Source organism: Mastigoproctus giganteus, chromosome 13 (genome assembly GCF_048544385.1).
Source record: "Mastigoproctus giganteus isolate SK-2022 chromosome 13, ASM4854438v1, whole genome shotgun sequence".
Taxonomy (NCBI): domain Eukaryota; kingdom Metazoa; phylum Arthropoda; class Arachnida; order Uropygi; family Thelyphonidae; genus Mastigoproctus; species Mastigoproctus giganteus.
This window is the reverse complement of record NC_143587.1, coordinates 157,326,187-157,353,505: the sequence shown is the minus strand read 5'-3', so window position 1 is coordinate 157,353,505 and position 27,319 is coordinate 157,326,187. Positions and strand designations below refer to the sequence as shown.

Genomic DNA, 27,319 nt, shown 5'->3' with positions numbered 1-27,319 from the left:
AAACGATTGATTTGTATGAGCGCTTCTTCTATTTTCATTGGTGGTTCGTCGTTAATATGTTCTTCGACAGAATGACCTCCTTCCATTTCTTCATCCTTATGAGGAACTTCTTGAAAAATATCGATGATAATGTCGTTGATATCTAGAGCACCCTCTTCTGTAGTGAGGTTCGAGTCTATATCTTTGTAGGTCACTTGTAGCGGAAGTATCGTACATAATCAATAGATGTTGAAGTTCTTGTTCTTCTTGGTGCTCCACATTGCTGTTCACAACTTCAATTTTTGCATTTGAGAAGCCAGACTTCACAAAACAGTTCACGACAGTTTTTTTTCTAATTGCGTTTACTGAAGAGGAAATCCATTGAATCGCATCTAGGATGCCGAGTTTCTTTGCAAGTCACTCGCACATGTTACATCATTCATGTTTGCAATGAGATGTCTTAAAACACATTTTCTGTAGTGAAGTTTAAAATTTTTTATTATCCCTTGATCCAAGGGCTGACACTCTGCAGATGTGTTTGGTGGCAGAAACGATTTTAATGTTGAACAATTCAATGTGCGGGTGAGATGCAGCATTATCCATGAAAAGAATAATTTTTCTGTTTTGACGAATCATGTTTTGATTAAAGTGACTTATCCATTCGCTCATGATATCTCGTGTCATCCACACTTTTTTATTAGACTTCCAGTCAACATTCAAAAGGTTCAACTTTATGCCCTTGAAACAACGAGGATTTTGTGGTTTTCCTATAACAAGAGGTTGTTCAAAGTCTCCAAGCATATTTGTACACAATGATACAGTCAAGCGTTCCTTAGAAATTTTTCCGCCATGGCACTTTTCGTTTTTTAGACTCGTTTTTTCAGGAAGAGCTTTAAAAAACAACCCTGTTTCGTCACAGTTGTAAATATCCTTAGCTTCAAAATCACGACATAAATCTTCCAATTTGACGGTCCACTCTGTTACAACCCCGATATCAACAGATCCACCTTCACCACTTACGGTTTTCCAAGAAATTTTTCGGCGAGTTTTGAACTTGTCTAGCCATCCCACAGAAGCTTTGAACTCATTTACTCCCATAGATTTCGCAACCTCCAAAGCCTTTTCCCTAATAGTAGGCCCATTAATAGGAATTTTTTTTAGCACGTGCACAACAAAACCACTCATATGTAACATTGTCAATTTGAAGTACAACAGTTTTCGGGAATGATTTTTGAACCTGATCATTTACGTGTTGCCAAAATTGTTTGAGCAGTTCATTTTTTTTTCTTTAGGATGTCGCTTACCTGCGTCTTCCCGATTTTGAATTTTGCAGCGAGATTGCAAACACTATTTTTTTGCCGATCATACGATTAATGGGTTCGACTTTATCTTTTTAAAGTTAAATGTTTCTGAGAAGACATTGTGCACTTCACACGACACTGAACAAAACTGAAAACTGAAACTCAAAAGACGAAAGGCCGACAAAATTCCCCCCTCCCTGCACACACCGAATTCATCAGAAGTTTTACACGTGCCTTAAAATTCTTAAAAAAGGGTTTAGAACCACGACGTAAACCTTGATAAAATTCAGAGAATCGGAAATAGAAAATAAACACACGATTGAGGCAATACGTGGAAGAAACGTTCCTAGAAAAAAAAGGGCCGTGAGCTCGCCTGCTGTCCGTTATGGGTAGATCAAATTAAGTGCTAATCTAAACGAAACAGTGCAGATTGCCTGTCCGCATCCGTTACAGAGAATGTCCGCTAGACAAAAGCTGAAAACACGTTAAAACCAATAGAGGAGAGTTGGGGAATTTGAAAATGTCCGTTAAAGAGAGGTGTCCGTTAGAAGTTTCACTGTATATAATACGGCCCAGCATTACACACTAGGGGTCTCCATTAATAACATTAGTCCATGAAGAGCAGTGTCCAGTGAAAAGCCACACACTGCTTCAATCTGTGCAGCAGTCTTTTATGTGTAACAAACTTATGATATCAAAATTGTTTTTGCTTCCAGTTCCTTTGGTGGTACATCAGGTTTCCAATCAAATTGGTGAGAAACAAGATCCCAACTTAATAAATCCTGTGACTGAAGTATAACTGCACTCCTATCTAGATGTCCTGCATTACATCTTGAACCACTGACTCCATTTTTTTCCCTTGGAACAGAAGTTAAGTTAACAGGTCTGTAATTATTCATGTTACCATTTGATTCACCTTTGTACACTGGGAATACATTGCACATTCGTAGTCCATATGGACATCCTCTGAATCCAAAGATGCTCTCACATTCATGGCTAAGCATTTGCTCACCTACGTTTTTGTGCCATTTAATATAATTGGATAGATGACATCGACACCAGGTGTTTATTTTTATAGTTAGCTTCAACAATTTCTTTCTCAGTTATCACAAGATCATCTAGCTCCCTATTAGAGTTTAATAAACTTCTGGTATCCCCTTCCAAAAAGAATTCCTCAAGTGTGAATGTAGATTGTTCAAGGTTTAAACCTAAATAAATATCAGATAAACTGATGAGACTAGTGGTAGAAATATGTTTGTTATTTGGTTTTTAGGAACATTAGCAACTAAGGCCATATTGCTCCGGGATATGCAGTGGTCATTCCCTGACCTTTCCGCATCATCTGTATTTGGTGGTGACAGGCTCGAACCCCGGTCTAATCAAGAAGCGTGTGCTACGCACTGCTGCTCCTTCCCACCTGGCTACGGGGTAGAGATATAAAATGCATGGAGTGATTATAAATTTTCAGGGTACACAGAAACTTACAGTAAGTACAAATTAGTTTACAATCAAGTCACTGAGGGGTTCAGGCAAGCTATGAAGGCAAATTATGAAAAGTCTTTGAACTGGCTACAAATGCAAAAAAAACAGGACAACCACAATGGCCCACTGGATATGATGGTTTAATTATTGACAGATTGCTCACAAACTGAATAAATATTTTGTATCTACATTTTCTTGCATGAAGAAGTTTTTAGGGATTGGAACATCAGAAGCATACCAAGTTGTAAGTGGGAGCTAAATAATTTTGTCATAACTGAGAATATAATGTAGCAGAAAAACTGTTAAAGCTAAAACTAAATAAGGCACCTGGGGGACGACATAATTTATTGAATTATATTAAAAGAAGCAGCCAAAGTGCAAAGCAAACCTTTGGCCATAATTATGAAAACATCCTTGCATTCAGGAGAGGTACCTATTCACAGGAGATGTGTGCAAATGTCTCTCCTATTTGCAAATGATGGGGATCAAGGAGTGAAGTGAGGACCTGTAAGGGTGACGGCTCTTCCAGGAAAAATAACGGAGTCAGTGGTTAAAAAGCATTGTAGGATCATCTTGACTGAATGCAATTAAACCAAAATCATGACAGATTTAGTAGTAGTGGCATGTGATGCAAGAAAGAAAGGGTATGAGCTTATGGAGCATTAGCCAAAAAAAAAAAAAAAATCACACAACCATTCCCTCTAAATATTTGCCCAGTTCTTCCTTAAATTTGTTTAACCTATCAACTTCCATAACGACAGATGGAAGTTTGTTCCAGCAATTAACCAACTGCTGGCTAAAGGTAAATTTCCGCACATCAATTCTACATCTGTCTTTCCTCAATTTGAATTTATGCTCCCTTAGGTTCGTAATCTGAACATGTGGAAGAATCCCATCAGAATTCAGCGTGCACACCCCATTCAAGGCCTTATATACCTTAATCAGATCACTTCACAGGTGCCTAGTTTCCAGCCACTGCAATTTGCAGAACTTAAGCCTCTCTTGGTAAGAGGATCCCTTCATTCCCCTCACCAATCTTGTTGCCCTTCCTTCTTTGTACAAGTTCAAGCAAATCTACATCCTTCCTAAAATGAGACCTCCAGACCTGTACGCAGTACTCAAGGCGTGGCCTCACCATTGCCTTCTACAGAGGGACAATCACCTCCTTTTCCCTGCTACCAAAATTCCTGTATATCATTGACAAAACCCCATGACCTGCCCTGGCAGCCTGTCTGCACTGCCCAGAAAACTTCATATCAGACTGCACAATTACTCCAAGGTCTTTTTCATTTTCTACCACCTTAAGCGTAGTACCGTACAGTTGGTACGTTCTTCTGGGGTTACTTCTACGCAGTACTTTCCATATGCAGTACTTTCCATTTGTCAACGTTAAACTTCAGTTGCCACTTCTGAGCCCATCTTCCCAAATTTTCTAGATCCTGTTGCAGTAGCACACTGCCATGACTGTCATTAACAACTCTGCCAACCTTTGTATCATCTGCAAACTTCAACATTAACCCTGATATACCTTCATCAATATCACTGATAAATATACAAAACAACAGTGGACCCCCAACACTGAACCCTGTGGAACTCCACTAATAACATTAGTCCACGAAGAGCAGCGCCCATTGATTACCACCCTCTGGTCTTCTCCCACTCAACCATCCTTTTATCCATTGTAGCAAGTTACCCATAATACCATTCTGTTCCAATTTTTACAGTAGCCTTCCATGCACAACAGTGTCAAAAGCTTTCCTGAAATCCAAGTATATGATATCAAAATTATTTTTTGCATCCAGTTCCTTTGTAACCACATCATAATATATATGGAAGCAGTAACCCCAGAGTAACGTATCAACTCTGTGGTACTACACTGACAGTGGTAGAGAATGAAAAGGAACTGGGGGTAATTGTGTAGGCGGTCTGCAAGAGTAGCTCAGGGTTTTGTCAATGAAATACAGGAATTTTTCTAGCAGGGATAAGGAGGTGATTATCCCCTTGTATAAGGTAATGGTCAGGCCACACCTTGGGTACTAAATACAGGTCTGGAGGTTTCATTTTAAGAAGGATGTATGTAGAGCTGTTGGAACGAATACAGAGAAGGGCAACAAGATTAGTGAAAGGGTTGCTGTTACGAAGAAACACTTAAGTTTTGCAAATTATGGTGTCTGGAGACTAGGCACCTGCGAGGTGATCTGATTGAGGTGTATAAAGCGTTGAATGGTTTGAGCATGCTCAATGCTGATGGGATTCTTCCTCTTGCTCAGAATAACTGCCCGAGAGGACACAAATTCAAATCGAGGAAAGACGGTGCGGAAGTTTGCCTTTAGCCAGCGGATGGTTGATTGCTGGACAAACGTCCATCTGTTGTTGTAGAAGTTAGCTTAAATAGATTCAAGGCAGAACTTTACAAACATTTGGAGCGAGTGGATGGGTGAAATAAGGAGTTTTTTTTTTTTTTGGCTGATGCTATATAAGCTTGCTTTCTTGCATCATGTGCCTTTGCTAATGTCCAATAAAATTTGTCAGACAAGACTTTCCCTTAACAAACACATGCTGTGTCTGAATTATTGCTACAGTCTTGTCTAGATGATCCTGCAATGCATCTTTATCCAGTGACTCCATTATTTTGCCCGGAATAGAAGTTAAACTAACTGTACTGCAATAATTAAAGACAAACACCAGCCAAGGAATTAAAAATTTACTATAAAAATAAAATATACAGAAATAAAATATAATGAAAACACTATTGGAAGACTAAAATATTACAATAAATTACGATAAAATAAACTACGATAAAAACGTTAAAAATACAGTTAAAATATATAATATAGTATAATATAAAATATAGGCAGTTTATTTTATCGTAATTTATTGTAATATTTTAGTCTTCCAATAGTGTTTTTATTATATTTTATTTCTGTATATTTTATTTTTATAGTAAATTTTTAATTCCTTGGCTGGTGTTTGTCTTTAATTATTGCAGTATGGAATTTCCCAGCCCCATAGGCCTGTTTGAAGTTAAACTAACTGGTCTGTATTTACTCGTGTCACCCTTCGATCCCCCTTTGTGAATTGGGGATATATTGGCACATCGCCAGTCCGTGGGGACCTCACCTGAGTCCAATGATGCTCCATAATTACGGCTAAGGGTTTGCTTACTTCCTTTGCCGCCTCCTGTAATATAACTGGATAGATCCCATCCACCCCAGGTGCCTTTCTTATGTTTAACTTCAACAATCTCCTCCACTTTGCTCTCAGTTATTACAAAATCATTAAGCACCCTGCTACAATTTGATAACCTTCTGGCATTTGCAATCCTTAATAACTCCTCATGTGTGTAGAGGCAAAATACTCATTCAGTTTGTTTGCTATCTGAATTAGTTTGGATTTATTTGCTAAGGGGAGATCTTGCCTGCCAGTCTCATTAACTACTGTGATACAATAACAAAGGAACTGGATGCAAAAAATAATTTTGACTTCAGATACTTAGATTTCAACAAAGTGTTTAACACTGTTCCACATGAAAGATTGCTGTGCGAAGTGGAGCATTCTGGCATTAGGGGCAACTTACCAGGATGGTTGAGTGGCTACAGACAGAGGTTGTTTGCTAACGGACACTGCTATTCTTGTAGTAATATTATTAGAATTTAGAGATGTGCCCCTTACTGTTCTGAATATTTAACAACGATAGTGATTAAGGCATATCAAGCTTATTTTCTATGTTTGCAGGTGACATTAAGGTTAGTAGGGTAGTTAATGACAGAAATCAAGGCATTCTACCATAACAAAACTTAGAAAGATTGGAGATTTGGGGTGAGAAGTAGCAATTGAAGTTTAGCATTGCTAAATTTATCCCAGTGATAATTTCAAAATAACATACCATTTGGATTACCCCCTAGATCTCTTTCATTCTCTACCATCTTCAGTGTTACCACACTGAAGATGGTAGAGAATATACAATCTGACATGAAGTTCTCTGAGCAGTGCAGACTAGCTACTAGTAGAATTCATGAAATTCTTCAATGATATATAAAAAATTTTCCCAGCGGAACAAGGTGATTATCCTATATAAAGCAATGGTTAAGCCACATCTTGAATACTACTTACAGGTCTCTTAAAATGGAAGCCTCATTTTAAGTAAATGAGCAACTGCTGAAATGGGTGTATATAAGAGAAAATAGATTAGTAAAGGAATGTCATATTGTATGATCCTGCAAATTGCAGCATTTGGAAACCAGGAGACCTGTCTGAAATGTTTAAAGTTTTAAAGGGATTGGGTAAACTAAATGCTAATGACATCCTTAATTATTCTGAGACAACAACATAAGGGAACAAAAACTTATAAAGTGAAAAAGTTTGACTGTAGGATAGATATGCAAAAATTTGCTTTCAGTCAGAGAAATAATTAATTATTGTAGCAAACTTCCATCTGGTGTTATCAAAGTGGATACTTTGGAAAGGAAACATTACATAAATTATTAGAGGGATGGATAACTAAATGAAGTGGTTTTTTTTTTTTTTTTTTCTTATGCTGTATAAGCTTGCTTCCATTCATCATTTTCAACTATTGATACTAATAGTAACAATGTTGCTACTAAACAAATTAATAGCATCAATTACAAATAAATTACTATTTATTTGAAAATCTATATACTTACTGATACTCCTTGTACTTTATATAAATGCACATAAGGTACACCATCCTCTGCATATGCTACAATCAACGCTTGAAGAATTTGACCCTGAGCTAGTTCCTCAAATGTTCCACATGCCTCCAGTGACCAACCTGTCTCTACTATAAGAAAATTCAACAACATTGATGCTTTTTTTTTTTAAAATATATATCATATAACATAGTTCATTCCTAATAAGTTAAAAGTTAACACTTTTTAATCACCATATCTCTTAAATCAGAAAGTGATATGCTCGTAAGAGAAAGTTTTAGGCCATGTTTGGATTTAAATAGGAATGTAATATTTGGTCCACTGCCAACTGAAGAGCTGAAAAGATAATTCTTTTCACATGGACTTAGTACTTTCCTACCAAGGCACTTTAACTGTGTTGCCTTTGCACTGCACTACTTTCAAATAAATCAAATCTCAAAAGAGAAGTACTTACTCTTTACTGAAAGGCGAGTATCAGAAGCATGATAATTTTTGGCTATCACAGAGAGCAGGTGGATAGACCCAAATAGTGTTTCGAGCTTATATTTTAGATGAAGTCTGCCAGTTTTACATTAGAAACATACGGGAGGAAAGGGGAGAGAGAGCCACATTATTCCTTAACATTTCAAGTGTAAACACTTCCTATGGAATGTAAGGTCTGAATACCATGAGTGGTGATACAGCTGTTTTTTTTTTTTTTTTTTTAACAATGGTTTTGTCAAGTGTCAACACTTATTAAATGGCATCCATACAACTTTTAAATAAATAATACATATTCTTATTTCTTTTTCCTTCAATTGGCAACAAGCCAGAAATATTACAAAGGACATTATTTTTATCACCTTAATGTACACAGTTTAGCACGTAAAATTAGTGGTACAATAATTGATAATGGATGTTGCTGCTTTGGAATTTCCAAAGTCCATGTACCAGGTCATCAAGCATAAAAGAAATGGTTACATTAAAGTTCAGTTTTACATTAGAAACAGCAACACAATTCACTTCAACAATAACGAAGCCATTTGTACAGTATGTTTACAGGTTCACAAACAGATCAACAATTTCTATGTGTATCAACTGATAGTATTATATTGAACTCAGCAAAAGTCTAAAATACCATCAAGGTCTCCTAGTGGGAATGGCTGCCAAGATAAAGATTCTTGAGCCATCAACTAGTATCCAATAAGCAATTTTCATAATGGAGATGAGTGGGGGGAGAGAGAGAGAGAGAGAGAGAGAGAGAGAGAGAGAATGCACTGAGTTGGTTAGTTAAAGTTTATGTACATATGTTACAAAACACACTGAAGCCATAACACTTCATACTGTGCTACATGCAAAAAGTGTGCATGAAGACAATGAAACACTGACCTTCAGGATGGCATTCCATTTAGAGTGATATAACTAATGGAGAAAGCAAATGAATAAAAAACACCATTATGCCTGGTATTTTTGAATTACAAAAAGGCATTTGACTCCATACAGCATAAGGCAATGTTTCAGGCACAGTAAAGACAAAACATAGACGTCCCACACATTATGATTTTGAAGAAAATATATGAGAACGCTACCTCCATTATTAGACAAGACAAAGACAGTAGCAAATTTAAAATTGATAAAGGAGTTTAACAAGGAGACACAATATCTCTGAAGTTGTTTACTGCTGCCCTTGAGGAAGCTTTCAGAAGATTGGACTGGTCACAGAAAGGAGTCAATGTGAATGGAGAGTACCTAAACCATTTAGAGATGACACTGTAATCATAAGTCATGATCCCGGGGAATTAGAGGAAAACCTTAATCAGTTATACAGAGTTAGTAAGGATCTCGGACTAAAGATGAATATGGCTAAAATAAAAATAATAATGAACAAGTATGCCACAGAAAGGGATATAATTGTTACAGGAGTAGAAATTGAACAAGTGGATTCATATGCTTATCTTAAACAAGTTATTAGCTGTAAAAATAATAAATGGCTGGAAGTCAAGAGAAGAATAAATTTCGGATATATAATATTCAGGAAATATAGTCACATACAGAGGAGCAACATCCCAGTTTGTCTGAAATGTGAAATACTGAACCAATGACTTATGGAATGCAACTTGGGCAATCACCAAAATAATGGAAGAGAAGCTGAAAATTATACAGTGAAGAATGGAATGAATTATATTAGGAATCAGACTGTTGGATAAGAAGAGAAACACATGGATTAGGCAGCAAACACAAGTAAAGGACATTCTTATCAAAACTAAAGAACTGAAATGGCCTGGGCAGGACACATAGCTCAAAGACATGATGACAGATGGACTAAGAAAATAACAGAATGGTACTCACGAAGAGCTAAAAGAAAACTTGAAAGACAACAACGGAGATGGACGGATGAAATTCAAGAGTTTATGGGTAGTAAATGGATGGCAATTGCAAAAAACAGAAGGAACTGGAAAGTTGCTGGAGAGGCCTTCATCCAAAAGCAGATTGAAAATGGCTAATGATGATGAATGGCAAACTGTGAGCTGCTGTCACCCAGAAGTAGCCTCTAGGATTGGCTTCATCGAGTAGTCTTTCTTTGAGAAATTACAATATAAAGCTTACAAAACTCACCACACAGGGAATCATGATATCATGATATTGAATAATTAACATTACAGAAACAGCATAATAATAAGAGTGGGTAACAATGAATTCCTTTCCTAAATAAATGGTGTTTACTGCATGTATCGTTCAACACAGAGTTAAAAAAATCACTCCTAGAACCCGTACATTTTCCCTATGTTTGTTTTATTTTGTTTGGTTTTAGGAGCATTAGCACTAAGGCCATATTGCTCCGGGGATATGCGGTGGTCATTCCCTGCCCTTTCCATATTTGGTGGGCATGGGCTCGAACCCCAGTCTAATCAAGAAGCATGTGCTACGCACTGCTGCTCCTGGCTACAGAAGTGCCAGATTTTCCCTATACAATTCCTCCTTTTATCAAAGGCCTCTTTTTTAGGGACCTCATGAAAAAGTATTAGTATTGGCAAATGATGCAATAAAGCATCAGCAAAAAAAAAAAAAATCCTTCCACATAACCAGCCATCTCTCCAATAATGTCTAGTTTTTCCTTAAATTTATTAAAATTACCCACTTTCACAACAACAGATAGAAGTTTGTTTCAACAATCAACCAACCGCTGGCTGAAGGCAAACATCTATTCTGCAACTGTCCTATCTCAATTGGAACCAAACATAACCTAACCTCACATGCGTAGTTTGAGCAAGAGAAAGAATTCTGTCAGCACTTAGCCTGCTCAATCCATTCAAAACCTTAAAAACTCAACCAGATCACCTCACAAATACCTAGTTTTCAGATACAGCAATTTGAAAAACTGATGCCTTTCTTGGCAGGACTACCCCCTAGTTACGTTCTCTAGTCTCACTGCCATTCTCCGCACCAGTTCCAAAAGGTCTACATTCTTTCTAAAATTAGGCCTCCAGAGCCAATGCAGTAAACAAGATATAGCCTAACCACTGCCTGAAACAATGGGATAATCACCTCCTTAACCTTGCTTTGCAAAGTTCCTGTATATCATTGGAAAAAAAAAACCCATATGGCAGCCTATCTGCACTGCTCAGAGAACTCCATATCTGACTGCCCACCCCCAGGTACTTTTTCATTCTCTGCTACTCTGAGTGTGATACCACACAGTTGGTATGTTAATCTGGGATTACTGCTACCCATATGCAGTACTTTGCATTTGTCAATGTTAAACTTGAGCAATGAATCCAGCACTGAAACAAGGTGGACTACACTAATAACATTAGTCCATGAAGAGTAGTGTCCACTGATTACCAATGTCTTCTCCCACTCACTGATCCCTTTATACATAGCAGTAATTTGCCCTTAACATCATATTGATCCAATCTGTACAGCAGTCTTTTATGTGAAATGCTATAAAAAGCTTTCCTGAAATCCAAGTATATTATATCAAAATTATTTTTTTTGCATCCAGTTTCTTTGTTACTGCATCACAATATCCAATCCGATTGATCAGAGATCACCTCTTAACAAATCCATGCTGTGACTGCAGTATAATTACATTCCTGTCTAGGTGGCCCTGCACTACTTCTTTAAAGTATACCTGCATTATCTTCCCTGAAGCAAAATTTAAGCTAACAGGTCTGTAATTACTCATGTATTTATATGATAAATTACAGACCCTTAAATTATCCCTTTGTGAATTGGAGATACGTTCACACATCTCTAGTCCATAGAATCCAAGGAGCCTATTATAATTATGGCTAAGGTTTTGCACACTTCTTTGCTGCTTCCCTTATTATAATAGGATCCCATATTCAACTATGGACACCTTATCTGATAAAAGACAGAGCTTCTTGAAAGGGCCCAAAACAAATTCAAATTACAGGCGAAGATGTTTAGACTAGATTGTAGGAAGTTTTCTTTTAGCTAGCTAGTCGTTGATTGCTGGAAGGAACAGGTTGCCTTCACAGGTTGTTGAGGCTGAAGGAGGGAAGCAAATAATTATAATGACTTTAATATTTTCTTAACTACTTTTTTCCCCCCTGATCAGTGTAGTAAAAGCTTGGCTTCCTTACATTATATGGCTATTACTATCACTATATCCCATCCACCAAAGGTGCTTTTTTTATGTTTATCTTCAACAATTTCTTTCCACTTTCCTCTCAGTTATCACAAAATTGTTTAGTTCCCTGTTAGAGTTTGATAAACTTCTGGCATTCCTTCCCCCTCAAAGAATCATGTATGAACGTAGATGCAAAATACCTATTAATTTTTTCAGCAACCTGAGCAGGATCACCAACAGTTGAACCATCAAAATCAAACAAGCCAACGTGATTCAATCATTTTATTTTACTGTTAATATGAGTAAAGAAGTCTTTGCTGCTTTTCTTTGCCAGAGACTTCTCATAATCTGCTTTTGCTTGACTAACCTGCTTTATGACTTGATTACAAATTAGTTTATATCTACCAGACATCACTTGATAATTTATATCCATTCCATGCATTTTTGTTTTCTGCCCGAAGACAAACTGCATATCAATCTTTGCATATCATAAGAACAGCAACTGTCTGGAATAATTAAATGTCATCAAAAATATAAACATTATCAAAACAGGTGAGTTCACACTGTAGCATACATTTCATGCATATTAACCTTAGTAGCTTCACACAAGAATGTTACATGAGATGTGAAGTCTGACAGGGTAAGTGTGTGGGCTAGGCATGTGATTGCCTGCATGTGTTTCTTACTCCATATAGCATACAATGTGAGCACAGGGAGTGGGCTAATATCACTGGATCATTAGGGTAAAAATTTGACTGCTGTGCTTTATGTTTTGTTCTTTCTAATATATATAGTCCTCGCATAAATCCTGTATTCTCTGAATGCATTCTATTATGTATGTGGTGAATATAATGTTAAGTTCCAGAAGTAATCACTGTTTATCTTAAAAGTTAGTATACATCTTGTTTCTTGGTGTGCACACTAGGAGATAAGGTCAATGGGAATTGTAGAAATGTTGTGCTATTGTGCTGTGAACTTGGGAAGCTGACAGGAATTTGATGATGCAAAAGATTATTTGTTTGTTTGAGGATTTTTTTAGCACATGGGTGTCTATGGCCATAGTGTGCCAAATGATGATGCAAAAGAAAGCAAGCTGAATTCAATATATCACAATCCCTACATAGAGCTTTCAGAATTCTTTATTTACTCATACAAAAGAAAACTAATGATAAGGGTGGATCAATAAAATATGAGACAAAAACAAAAACCAGATGAATAGACACTATTTCTTGATTCTTCAAAGTTCATTTTAAAGGCTACAAACTTGGGTTATCAAAAGCTAGCCTTCTCCTACCATTTTAGACAAAAAATAAATAAATAAAATAAAATAAATAAATAATTTATACATCCAGGGATGATCCAATGGTGTATTACCTTGCCTTTATACAAAATTGGATTTAATGAAAAATTTTATTTTAAAGCCATGGATAAATGAGGAAATCAGTGAGATTAAACTGATAACAGATATACAGTGCAATTAGGGACCCATTTCAGATAAATTTGCAATGAAAACCTAACCTACCCTTCTTGATTTCCCTGTAGTAGCAACTTGGAAATCTTTCAGACACATTGCAGAAAACATCTTATGAAATGAAATAGATGCACATTATAAAATTACAACTGAACAATTTTACAGGCATATCAAAATCTGAGGTAACATGCCACTGAAGATTCACTTTCGTAACACTCACCTATATTTGTTCCCAAAAACTCTGGCAATGCTAGTGATGATCATGGAGAAAGATTCCACCAGGACATTTGCAACTATGGAAAAACATTATAAGGGAAGGTGTAAATATGTTAGCAGACTACTGCCGAATACTGATGACAGAAACACTGGCTTATAAATGCCCATCATCCACGAAATTTAAATGATAAGGTAATATGTGTTCATTTATTCTTAATCTATGGCTCTGATAAAGTCCTAAAGCAGAAAATAAAAATTTGGGCAAGTAAACAGTTATCATGAAATAAGTCCTTGTAGTATTTTTCCCCCTAATAAATAACATTTAATAAATTAATTTTTATTCACAAAGTAATCTAAAGAAAGTCTTTTATCATGCATATTGTAATACAATTATAACTGCTTAGTTTAATTCAATGTAACTGCATGATAGATCATCAAATTTTGGTAGCCTGATTGCTCTTAATCTATCTTAATATTAATCTATCTGAGTGTTAATGATAAAATATAAGCAAAAAACCGGAACAAAATCTGTACTGAACAATTATCTCTAAGTCTGTTTCATACTTTATTACCTTGAATGTGATACTACCCAATTCATATATAAATCTGAGATTAATAGTATAGACCACACAACGACAAACTGCAGTCCTTTAGCACTTGAACTAACAGCTGCCAGAGAACTATGGACTTGAAATATTCATGAAAATTCAATACAGGAAATAAAAAAAAATAAATAAAATAATAATACAGAAGTGCTCACATGAAGTAAATTAATATTAAATAATTTTAATACTAGTTATCATTTTTCAAGAAATTTATGCAATGTCTAACTTATATTTAGAAAAATACAAACAACTATAATTTCCTTAGGAAAACACCAAAAATTGCCAGAAATAATTAGTGCACAGCCCCCCTTTCCCCTATCATTCTATATTAGTGTTTTAAAATAAAGCGCTTTTGTTGTTGTTTTGGTTTTTAGGAGCATTAGCAACAAAGGCCATATTGCTCTGGGAATATGCGGTGGTCATTCCCTGACCTTTCCGCATCCTCTGTATTTGTTGGTGATGGGCTCGAACCCCAGTCTAATCAAGAAGCGTGTGCTATGCACTGTTGCTGCTTCCCACCTGGCTACGGAGGTGCCAAAATAAAGTGCAGCAACCATATTTATGGAAAGTGCCACGAGAGGGGGAGTACATATCCAAACATATATTCAACCCTCGACGAAACACAATTTTATATTGGAAAAAAAAAAGCCTGATCGCACTTATATTTCTATTGCTAAAAAGACTGCACCTCGCTTTAAGGCTGTGAAAAATCGGCTAACATTTCTATTAATATGGAGGGTAATAAACTGCAATCTGTGTGCATTTACTACTATTAAAACCTTTGTACCCTTAAAGGTTATGACAGGTCATACATGCCCAAGTACTGGCACTCAAACTCTTAAGGGTTGGATGACTGCTGTTATTTTCAGAAGTTATCTTGGATCTCAGTTAAAACCAGAATTGGAATTGTATTGCAAAGCAGAAGGAATAAGTAAAATGTAGTTCAACAGCTTACTTATTAGTAGTAGTAGTGGCAGGTGATACAAGAAAGCAAGTGTATGAGCTTATGCAGCATCAGCCAAAAAAAAAACAAAAGAAAACAAAAAACACACCATTCCCTCCAAATGTCTGTCCAGTTCCTCCTTAATTTAGTATTAGTATTAGTAACAGCCGCATGGTGCAAGAAAGCCTATGGCTTATGCTGCACCAGCCAAAAAAAAAAAAAAAAAAAAAAAATCCGAACAAAACAATGATAAAAAAATAAATAAATAACTAAATAATAATAATTAATAATAAAAACAAAAAAAAAAGGAAATTAAACCTATCATCCCATGCACTTCCCTTACCCGAAAGTACTATCCAGATGACTGACCTTTGAATTTCCCCAAACTGTCGGCCTCTACCACCCATGAAGGCAACTTATTCCAGTAATTTATAACTCGCTGGCTAAAATAAAACTTCCTGCAGGCCAATCTAAACATTTCCCCCCGTAACTTGAATTTATATCCCCTAGTTCTAGCATCATTTATAATCTTGAAAAGTTTGTCCTCATTCATTTTACTGATGCCTCTCAGAGCCTTAAACACCTCAATCAAATCTCCTCTAAGGTGTCTAGTTTCCAAACTCTGCAACCCACATATTCGAAGTTTTCTTCATAAGGACGCCCTTTTGCCGATCTCACCAGGCAAGTTACCCTTCTTTGCACCCTTTCAAGAAACTCAATGTCTTTCTTTAGGTGCAGTCTCCATACATGAACACAGTATTCCAAGTGTGGTCTAACATAAGCCTTATATAATGGGATTATCACGTCCCTATCTCTACTTGCAAAAGTTCGATAGATCATCGATAGGACACCATGGGCCTTCCTTGCAACCTGTTTACAATGCTCAGAGAATTTCATGTCTGACCGTATCGTAACACCCAAGTTCCTTTCCTCCAGTACTGGGTTTAGTTGAAATCCACCAAGTGAATAAGTTTTTTTGGGATTACTGTTTCCCAGGTGTAATATCTTACACTTTGTTGGATTAAAGCACAGCTGCCATTTTTCTCACCATTCCTGAAGTCTACTAGGTCTCTCTGAAGAAGCTCAGCTTGACAGTGATCATTAACTACTCTACCAATTTCAACATCATCTGCAAATTTAGACATCACGCCCTCTATCCCTTCATCAATGTCGTTTATGAAAATTAAAAACAACAGTGGTCCTAATACTGATCCTTGGGGAACTCCACTTCTTACATCAACCCAATCTGAGCAATAGCCATTTATCACAACCCTCTGCCTCCTGCCCTGAAGCCATCCTTCTATCCATCTAAGGATTTTCCCAGTGATTCCAACCTGTTCCAGCTTATAAAGCAACCACGCATGTGGGACTGAGTCAAAAGCTTTGCTGAAATCTAAATAAACAATGTCGAAATTATTCCCTAAATCCAGCTCGTGAGTGACCCTTTCGAAATAGCGAACCAGATTTGTTAAACATGATTTTCCCTTTACAAAACCATGCTGAGTATCCTTGAGAATTTCAATTCAATCCAAATGATCCTGTATTCCACCCTTGATCATTGCCTGTATGCAGCATCAGCCAAAAAAAAAAAAAAAAAAAAACACACACCATTCACTCCAAATGCTTGTCCAGTTCCTCCTTAAATTTATTTAAGGAGGAACAACAATGAACCCAACACTGAACCCTGTGGGACTCCACTAATAACATTAGTCCACAAAGAGCAGCACCCATTGATTACCACCATCTGTCTTCTCCCACTCGACCATCCGTTTATCCATTTTACCTTTAATACCATTCTGCTCCAATTTGAACAGTAGTTGTCCATGCGCAACAGTGTCAAAAGCCTTCCTGAAATCCAAGTACAGGTGACTCCCGCTTAACACTGATAATTTGTTCAGGAAAAACAGAGCGCTATGTGAATCCGCGCTAAGCGAGCGCAGCATTCCCTTAAGGTAACATATGTATTTGTGAGCTGCAGTCGGTGCCATTGGATATTTCCTAATCACTAATAAACAGTAGGGAAAAGATGCACAAATGTCGGTCAAAATATTTAATATTCAAATATTTGTACAGTACATATAAAATATGCAGTAACTACTTACGTATCAAAATTAAACCTAAAATTCCAATTAAAATCATGAATTTAACTGATCTAAATTGATTTAATTTAATCAAGAAAAATGTGTCCATTTTGGGTTGTACTCTGGCCCTCTTCCTGGTAAACTAAACAGGGTTTTAATTTAAAATCTTCTGCAGCGTTACCACCAAACAATAAAGTCAACCGATCCTCCACCACTTTGAAACCTGACAAATTCCAATTAAAATCATGAATTTAACTGATCTAAATTGATTTAATTTAATCATGAAAAATGTGTCCATTTTGGGTTGTACTTTGGCCCTCTTCCTAGTAAACTAAACAGGGTTTTAATTTAAAATCCTCTGCAGTGTTACCACCAAACAATAAAGTCAACCTATCCTCCACCACTTTGAAACCTGGCATGTTTTTTAATTCTTTCAACATGAAACTTCTTTTAGGCATTCATTTCCAAAAAAATCCTGCTTCATCTTTGTTAAAAACTTGCTGAGAAGTATAACACATAACTCACCCAGCCCTTACTAGTTTTAAATGGTTCTACTTTTTTTTTTTTTTTTTGGTTGAGGTTTCTTCAGATCATCATTATAGGTTAATCTTTTTTTTTTTTTTTTTTTTTTATATAATATTTAACTTAACTGAATTCTGCATTGGATATTATTTTCAATAAAATTAGTTAAAGTCTCTCTATTTCAATTCTAATAGCTGGCCTAACCCTAGTTGCTTGCAGTGGAACAGCTGTCTTTCCACTGCTGAAATTAATTCTTTATTTTTTATAATTGTTCTTACAGTTAAACCTGCCAGTCCTAAATTATGGCACACATCCGCTTGTTGTTGACCGGAACCGATTCACTTCAAAACGTCTAATTTAATTTTCAAATTCAGTCTTTTTCTTACATTTGTAGTCTTCATACTGAGTCCAGATGCTGTTGCTTTTTCATTCTTATCCACCATTATTAATGCTTTGAAAATGTAACTGCGTTTGTTGCATTAATTATGATACAATGTTCACTGTCCATTACGCATGATGTCTAATACTGTACTGAGTGATGACTAGACTTCGGATAAATGCATATAACGCAAATATTACAAGCAATATAACTGATCATTTTTTTAAAATGTAGATCTCAGAACTATGTAACAAGTCACTGCACTGCAATTAAATTAGCGTGCGAGAATATTTCACTAAGCATGGGAAAATTTCTCAAGTCAGGATGGGAAACGTTTTAATGCTGTTTTGCTATTCATTTTGAAGCCATCAGATGAAATGTTTTCGTTAAATATGCCAAAAATGCAATCTGTACGGTGGTAAAAGAGTGTTATAGTGATTTATGACAGCATTATAGCGAATCAGGGCAAAGCGAACCATGTTATAACGAGGGCCTGCTGCATATGATATCAAAATTATTTTTTGCATCCAGTTCCTTTGTAACCACATCATAATATCCAATCAAATTTGTAGGATCATCTTGTCTAGATGATCCTGCAATGCATCTTTAACCAGTGACTCCATTATTTTACCCGGAACAGAAGTTAAGCTAACTGGTCTGTAATTACTCGTGTCACCCTTCGATTACCCTTTGTGAATTGGGGATACATTTGCACATCTCCAGTCCGTGGGGACCTCCCAAGTCCAAGGATGCTCTCATAATTATGGCTAAGGGTTTGCTTACTTCCTTTGCCGCCTCCTTTAAACTGGATAGATCCCATCCACTCCAGGTGCCTTTCTTATTTTTAACTTCAACAATTTCTCCTCCACTTTGCTCTCAGTTATTACAAAACCATTAAGCACCCTGCTACAATTTGATAACCTTCTGGCATTTTCAATCCTTAATAATTCCTCATGTGTGAATGTAGATGCAAAATACTCATTCAGTTTGTTTGCTATCTGAGCAGGATCATCAACAGTCGAACCATCGATATCAAGTGGACCAATCAGATTCATCCCCTTCCTTTTAGAGTTTATAAAAGTAAAGAAATCCTTTCTGTTTTTCTTAGCATCCTTTGCCAAAGATTTTTCGTAATCTACCTTTGCCTGCCTAACCTCCTCTGACTTGATTACAGACTAGCTCATATCTGCCATAGGCTTCTGTGTTGCCTGATAATTTATATGCATCGCATGCATTTTTCTTCTCTGCCACGAGTCTCATTAGTTCATTTGACAATCATTTAGGCTTAAACCTTGAACAATATTTCTTAATAGGTATGAAACTTTTAGTAGCTTCCACGATTAATTCCAAGAATGCTTCCCACTTATTCTTGATAATGCCACAGTCCATCCGCCCAGTATTGTTGATGTCTGTTCCAAATTCAAGATTGGTTGTTTTTTTTCTTTCTTTCTTTTCTTTTTCTCCGGCAAATACAACCTCAATACTCCAGTCTATTGATCAACATGTGATTAAATATTTTAAGGCTCAGTATTTAACATCCTTTCTGATTGGTCAGTCTTGTTCTAATTGACAAGATTGACCACGAACAGATGAGCATGCAGCAATATTAGCAAGCCTTGAATATAAGAGCTGCTTTAAAATTCAATGATGCTGCATGAAGTTCCACATAACTATTCAAAGTTCGTGGCACAAGTTATGATCAGATCTTAGCAACTCCTTCAAAAGCTCTGATACCGATGAAGATTATGCCCAAACTAAAGACAAATGCATGAAACTTGCTAAAAAGATAGGATTCATGGAAGTGGAGGCAACTGATATCGATGATTTAATTAATTCTCATCCTCAAAAATTATCAAATAAAGATCTGTTTGCACTGGAGCAGCTTCATAATCACGAAGAGGCCCAGAGGTTGAAGAAGAACAGAGCCTGACAATGAAAGGAATACTGAAAGCATAAAATCTTATAGATGAAGGCCTAAATATGTTAGCTAATGAAGACCCTAATCTTGAATGAAGCTCTAAAGAGCAACATACAGTTACGTTAGAACTTGGCTGCAACTATGAGTTGTTGTGTGAGAAGAGGCAACATGCAAAGCAACTAACTCTGGATTCTTATTTAAAGCACTCAAAGGGGCAGTCAAGTGAAACCACCAACCCCCAGGTTAGCGTAACACCCCCACCTATCTGGTCCGAATTCAAGGGAACGGGATCTGACCATGAAAATCCTGCTCATCAATCTGCCTAAGGTGCCTCCACCTCTCTGAATTGTTGTTTGTGTTGTACTGTATGTTGGTTATAGTGACATATTTTTTCTTACTGTAAAAAAAAAAAGGAGTAAATTTCTTTGGTTGCTCATCATTTTCTTTAGTGCCCAGTCTTCCAACCATGTACAGGTAGCGGTAACTTAGCTAGATGCAAGAGTTACCCTCACAGGCCTATTATCGCATATTTTGGTGATTACTTACATTACACGAATTTAAATTGCACAAGACATGCTGGAACGTAACTCTTGCATAAATTACCCACGCATATAACCCACGTGCTTTCAAAAACAAAAATTATCAGCCCATGTTCTGGCAACATAATCAGAAAGCGTGGGTGACAGCTATCTTGTTTATGGAATGGTTCCTACAATGCTTCCTCCCAGAAGTGAAAAAATACTTGGAAGAGAAAGGGTTGGAATTTAAAATCCTATTAATAATAGATAATGCACCTGGCCAATCTGAATCTGTTTGCTATGAAAATGTTGAGGTTGTATTTTTATCTCCAAATACAACCTCACTGCTTCAGAAAATTGGTTTGTTAAGGCCACATACACCTGCTTGGTATTTGATCGCATTCGATCAGCAATTTGATGCAGACCCTAATCTGAACATAATGCAGTGCTAGAAATCATTCACTATTGCTGATGCAATAACATTCATCAAAGTTGCAATGGATGAATTAAAACCAGAAACTGTAAATGCCTGCTAGAAGAACTTACGGAGTGAAGCCATGAATGATTTTAAAGGCTTCCCAGGGATCAATGGAGAAGTTAGGAAATTCATTCATGCAGCAAGACAAGTTGTTGAAGAAGGATTTGCCGACATGCGTGATGAAGAAGTGGAAGAACATATTGAAGGTCATCGAGAAGTGTTAACAAATGAGGAATTGGAAGAACTTGTTGAGTCATCTACAGAGAAATAGGATGATGAAGAAGAAGAAGAAACTGAAACAGAATCAGCAATGTGGACATTACTGATTTCTGAAGTGTTTCGAATTGTACAGACATTAAAGGGAAAAATTAAGGAATACGATCCTCGGATGGAACGTGGCATTAAAGTAATCTGTATGATCACCGAATGATTACAACCTCTGCAGCAACACTTTGATGAGTAAAAAAGACAGAGACAACAACTTCTAATTACAATATTCTTCCAAAAGAGAGACCACATTCACATAACTTTTATTACAGTATATTGTTATAATTCTTCTATTTTATTATTAGTTATTGTCGTTAATCTCTTACTGTGCCTAATTTATAAATTAAGCTTTATTATAGGTATGTATGTATGTATAGGAAAAACATAGTATATATATCCACTATGCATCCCTTGCAGATAAGATGCTCAAAGGTAGGTACAGCCAAACAAATTGTTTGAAAGCAAAACTTAGCATGAGGCAGAATGCAACTGAATTCAGGCAAACCATTCTCCTTTCCTGTAGTGCTAATCTACTACCCTGCTGTCTCAGAAGCAAAGTAAACAAGGGAATTTGGTGAAGCCACTTTGCAAATTAAAAGGAATCCCCAGAACCTTGAATATCACACAGACATATTAAGATGATTTTCTCTAATACATACTTTACATTTTCATAGTTTCCTTTAATACTATGCAACAGGAATTAATGAATGTATATACCCATTGTGAAGCAATACAGCTTTAAAAATTATGCTTCAACTTCAACGTCTATGAAAAGATACCTCAGCTGGACTGTGACTAACACCAATTTCTTCATAAATACCAACTGAATCACAACTGGCAGGAACTGAGCAAAGGATTTAGTTAGATTTAACCCCCTCACTAATTCATCCAATTCTTGTTTATTATAGAAATGAGCACTTTACTTGAACACAGTTCGGGGGAGTAATACCAATTATTTTGCTCATCAAATTTATCATCCAATTATCAATTTCTTCTCTGGAAGGTTTTCTGGGAATTGGCAGGCTTTCATTGTGTGGTACAGGAGAAACAAACTGCCAACAGGAAACTGTCAAAGACATTCTTTGAGATATGCCAAGCTGTGCTTCCTAACTGGGAATCTAAAACGCTGATGGAACTGATATTGAGTGTCACCCAAATATCCTGATATTTGGGTGACACTCAATCAAGTGTCCCTTATTTTGGCAAAATCCGGTTGGTCTGTAACAGCCAAATCCTCCTCCACAATGGTGGGACTTTTAGTAACCGTAAGTCTAACCCCCATGTGAAAATCCAGAACTATGGCACCTAGCACACTGGGTAACCACCCAGGTGCAAACCAACGTAAGCATGGGTTAAGTTGTGGTGCCCACATCACACAGAGACTTTCTGCCCCTCTGTGTTACCAGGCAATACTAGGTGGTAGATGACTCTCATCAACCAGCGCAATACCACCACTTTGCTTATTGGGGACTTGGAGTTATGGAACTCATATTTAGTCTCCAGAGCAACGTTCCAGCAAACCCTCTCCCATCTCTTCTATCACACAGTATGATTGATGTCTTTTGACATTATGATGGACATCATGGCAAGATCCTATCTTATATTTTGAGGGTACAGCTGCAAAATAGGGTTCACAGGCTGACCGCTAGATAGTCCACTGGATCAAACCTATTGATAACTCTCTAGGAGGCTTCCGGATCAGCTAGTATATAATCTCGCTGCCTCTACTCTGCCAGATAGTGACTGGAGGAAGTCCAAATACAGTCAGTTCTGCTATAATGCAGTACATATTTCCTAAAAATCTCCATGTTATGGCATTTCGCACATTAAAAACAACAAGGCTTATGGTAAAAATAGGGTTAGGGGCATAGCACTAAAAAAATGTTCAGTGTAGTTAGAAAAACACTAAGAAACTCGCAGACGAAATCACGCATGAGCCAACGTGAAAATCGCATTATTCCCTAATATATCAGTCGCGTTGGAGCAATTTTGCATTGCCAAAATGTGCATTATAGCAGAACTGACTGCACTGTGTATGCAGAGTTGGCATTGTCCTTGTCAAGTTATGTCAAGGAGCTGGGTATATTTTTACAATGTGTATGCCATATCCAAACATTTCGTTAATTCATACGGCATGCCCATCCACCTTTTCTTACTACTGAATACACCATGAATTGTCAAACAAATAGAACAAACTTATCTGTGAAAAGATCTAAACTTCCTAAACACTTCCTCATTCATTTCACAAATATATGTGGTCTCAGTTCTAATCTCAATGATATCCATTTCCATTTGTCTGCCAAAACCCATGTACTTTTTCTGACAAAATTCCAGTTACTGGTTGGTCCAACTTCTGCTCAACTTAGTTGTCTGAATTATTTGCTGTATGATTCCTTTCACTTCAAAGATGGTATATGTGTGCATATATCTGCTCTGATATTCCCTGTCAGAGACTTAGTAATTTGGAATCTCCTCTTGCTTAAACTCTCTCTCTACCACATTCTGTCAAATTCATCTGTCATCTCTATTATTCTCCCAACTCCACTAATCACTTGAAACTCTTTGACTTCCTCTCTCTGAAACTTAACTTTCTAAAGCTCAACTTTACTAACAGTGAGGTTATTTTCCATGGTGATTTTTATGTTCACAACTCCAGCTTACTTTCATTTTCTAGTCACACGGACCCAGCTGATTGAGATGCTGAGGATTTTGCAATTGTAATGAACAATTTTGCAATCGTTCATTAAACTAATAGAATACCAGATAACCATGCAACCAACACGCTTGATCTTTTTCTCTCAAATAACCCAAGTACACGATCAAGGTGAGTGGACCTCTAGGAACCCTCAGATCAAAACTTCGTGATGGTCTCTTCTCGAATGGAGTCTTTCTCTCAAGGCCATTCTCAACCTCGTGTTATTAGGCATTACAAGAATGCAAAATGAGAAGCTACAAGATTTCTTTTCTTTTCCTTGGTCGAATTATTGTTTCAAATCTGATGTCAATCTTTGCTCACATCATGTCAGCGAATTATTCTTGTAGGGATGGAAGCTTTATTCCACACTTCACCTTAAAATATCGTCCTTTATCTAACCCTTGGTTTTCCAATAAATGTGCTAAGGCAGTTCAAGAGAAAAATGTTGCATATCTTTAACTGTCTTGTTTCCAAATATCCTGAATCATTTTCTGCCTACATCAAAGCTCCAAACAATTGTAAAGCAGTTATTAATCAGTCCAAACTAGATTTTGAACAGGCCAGATGTAGAAAACTTGCTTCTTGTTCAAATGGCAGCTGGGCATTCTGGTCTTTTGCCAAACCTATTGGCCGCGACTTTTGTCCATCTGTTCCCACCTCTGTCAAAACCAGACGGTTCCATTGCCACTTCAGCCAAAGATAAAGCTGACCTGCAAGCATCCTATTTTTCTTCCAACTTGTGTACTGATGATCTTGGTGAACCACTCCCACCATTCCCAGTACACTCCACTCAATGCCTCCTGTGGTCTTTCATCAAAAGGGTGTCAGAAGGATTTTGAACAATCTTGATGTGAAGAAAGTTCCAGGTCCTAATGGTATATCTCCATCTGTTCTCAAAACCTGTGCTCCTGAACTTACTCCTGTTCTGTTGCCGTTTTTCACTATTCTATTCCAAAGCTATTTTTCCATCTACTTAGAAATTTGCTCATATCCAGCCAGTAACTGAAAAGGGCAAAAAATCCCTCCCATCCAGTTACTTCTACTCTTTCTAAAGTAATGGAGAAATCAATTAACAGCCAACCCTTAAACTATCTAGAAAACTTCTATCTGATCAATGATCACCAGTATGGATTCCATCAGTGTCAATCCACTGGTGATAATATTTATTTATTTATTTATTTACTTTTTTTTTTTTTTATGAAAACCCCAAACACGAAAGAAGATATCTGTTGACATTAGACTTGAACTTCTGTAGACTGTAATTGTCAGGAAATACGTACCAAGGAAGGTTGTTCCGGAAAACGGCAGTTGAATGAACAAACAAGGAAGGTGAAAAGTTGGTTCTGTGGGTTTGAAGTTGGACAGTAAATGGATGTTGGCTGGTGGCGGCACGTGTTTGAACTGTTTTGAAAGAGAGAGCGGAAATTATAGAAGCCAATTCAGAAGAACAATGCCAATGAAAGTATCTGTAGAAAAGGCATGCAGCACAGTGCGTCTATGAAACAGCGACTGGAGAGACTCTGTTAGAGAGGAGTCATTAATTAACCTAACTGCCCTCTTCTGAATGGAATCTAGAAGCCTGAGAGAGGTTTTTGGGGGCACTGCTGCAGATGTGGGAACAATATTCCATGGTAGGGCAGATTTGCGATTTGTACATAGTGAACAGCTGTTTGGAAAAAAACTTGGTTTTCTCTTTCGCTCTTTCGAGAGCGAAAGAGAAAACCAAGTTTTTTTAGATGCAGAGGATGCAATATTTGTAATGTGCTTGTGCTAAGAGAGATTAGAAGTCATGGTAATCCCCAAAAGAGATATATCGTTTTGTCTAGAAATTGGAGTGTCACCAAAGATAAGCACAGGAGCAGAAGAATCCATTTTTGCGCGATATAAGTTTTAGAAGAATTGAAATCAACTAAGTTGTCTTTGCCCCATTGGAGAATTATCTGGAGATCGGCATTTAAGGAATTGGTAGCAGATATTCGAGAAGTTGACACCGATTGAGCAGGGCAAGGTTTCTCAAAATGAAAAGTGGAATGCAATGTGCTATCATCAGCAAAACTATGGATAGGATTTCCAGTCAATGGAAGAAGGTCATTAATAGACAAGAAGAAAAGAGTGGGGGAAAGAACTGAACCTTGGGGGACACAAGCATTAGTGGAAAAGTTAAAAGACAAAGAGCCATCTACCATCACCCTCAGTGAGCGATCAGAGAGAAAACTGGATAACCAATTACAAAAAACAATTGGCAAACCATAAGATGGAAGCTTGTTTAGAAGACCTTTATGCCAAACATGATCAAAAGCCTTTGAGATGGCAAGAGCAACTGCTTCTGTTTCACCAAATGTTTCCATTGAATTAGTCCATAAATGGGTAACAATAAAACACAATATCACCAGTGGATCGACACTGACGATCATTGATCAGACAGAAGGTTTCCAGGTAGTTTAAGAGTTGGCAGTTAATTGATTTCTTCATTACTTTAGAAAGAGTAGAAGTAATTGCAATGGGAGGGATTTGTCACCCTTTTCAGGAACTGGCTGGATATGAGCAAATTTCCAAGCAGAAGGAAAAACACCTTTGGAATAAGAAAGTGAAAAAAGGCAGCAAAGAATAGGAGTAAGTTCAGGAGCACAGGTTTTGAGAACAAGTGGAGAAATACCACCAGGACCTGAAGCTTTCTAAGCATCAAGATTTGTCAAAATACTTCTGCCATCCTTTTGATGGAAGACCACAGGAGGCATTGAATGGAGCGTGTTGGGAATGGTAGAAGGTGTTTTACCAAGATCATTAATACAGGAGTTGGAAGAAAAATGGGATGCTAGCAGGTCAGCTTTATCCTTGGCTGAAGTAACAACAGAACCATTTGCTTTTGACAGACGTGGGAGCAGAGATGGGTAAAAGTTGCAGCCACGGTAATCAGTGGAAGGTGATTACCGTGGTATCCACTGAGAATAAGTAACAACAGTCTTCTCCTTCGGGTGAAGCGTTACTTATTCGAAGTAGTGCAATGTCATGGCAACTCGTCGTGAAGGTATTCACAATATGAGATGTAACTTAAACGATGCTGCTATTGCAAATTTGCTAATCTATAATTAGCTGTGTATAAATGATGCAATTGCGCTAAAATACACATAGCATAATGTCAGAAATATCTTCCTTCAACTTCTCAACCTTCAACTCATGCACGGTAATAAGTACCATAGGTTCTAATACCTTAATATAGG

At 37.0% G+C, this 27,319-nt stretch overlaps 1 protein-coding gene across 1 annotated transcript in view; it reads right to left on the bottom strand.

Annotated features, from left to right (window-relative positions):
* The window catches only part of LOC150076547 (uncharacterized), a 247,321-nt gene that overhangs the window by 5,724 nt on the left and 214,278 nt on the right, over positions 1-27,319 (bottom strand). The window contains exon 9 of the mRNA XM_090387087.1: positions 7,427-7,563. Coding sequence (XP_090243213.1) covers positions 7,427-7,563 — 137 coding nt within the window. The remainder of the gene's footprint in view (positions 1-7,426; positions 7,564-27,319) is intronic.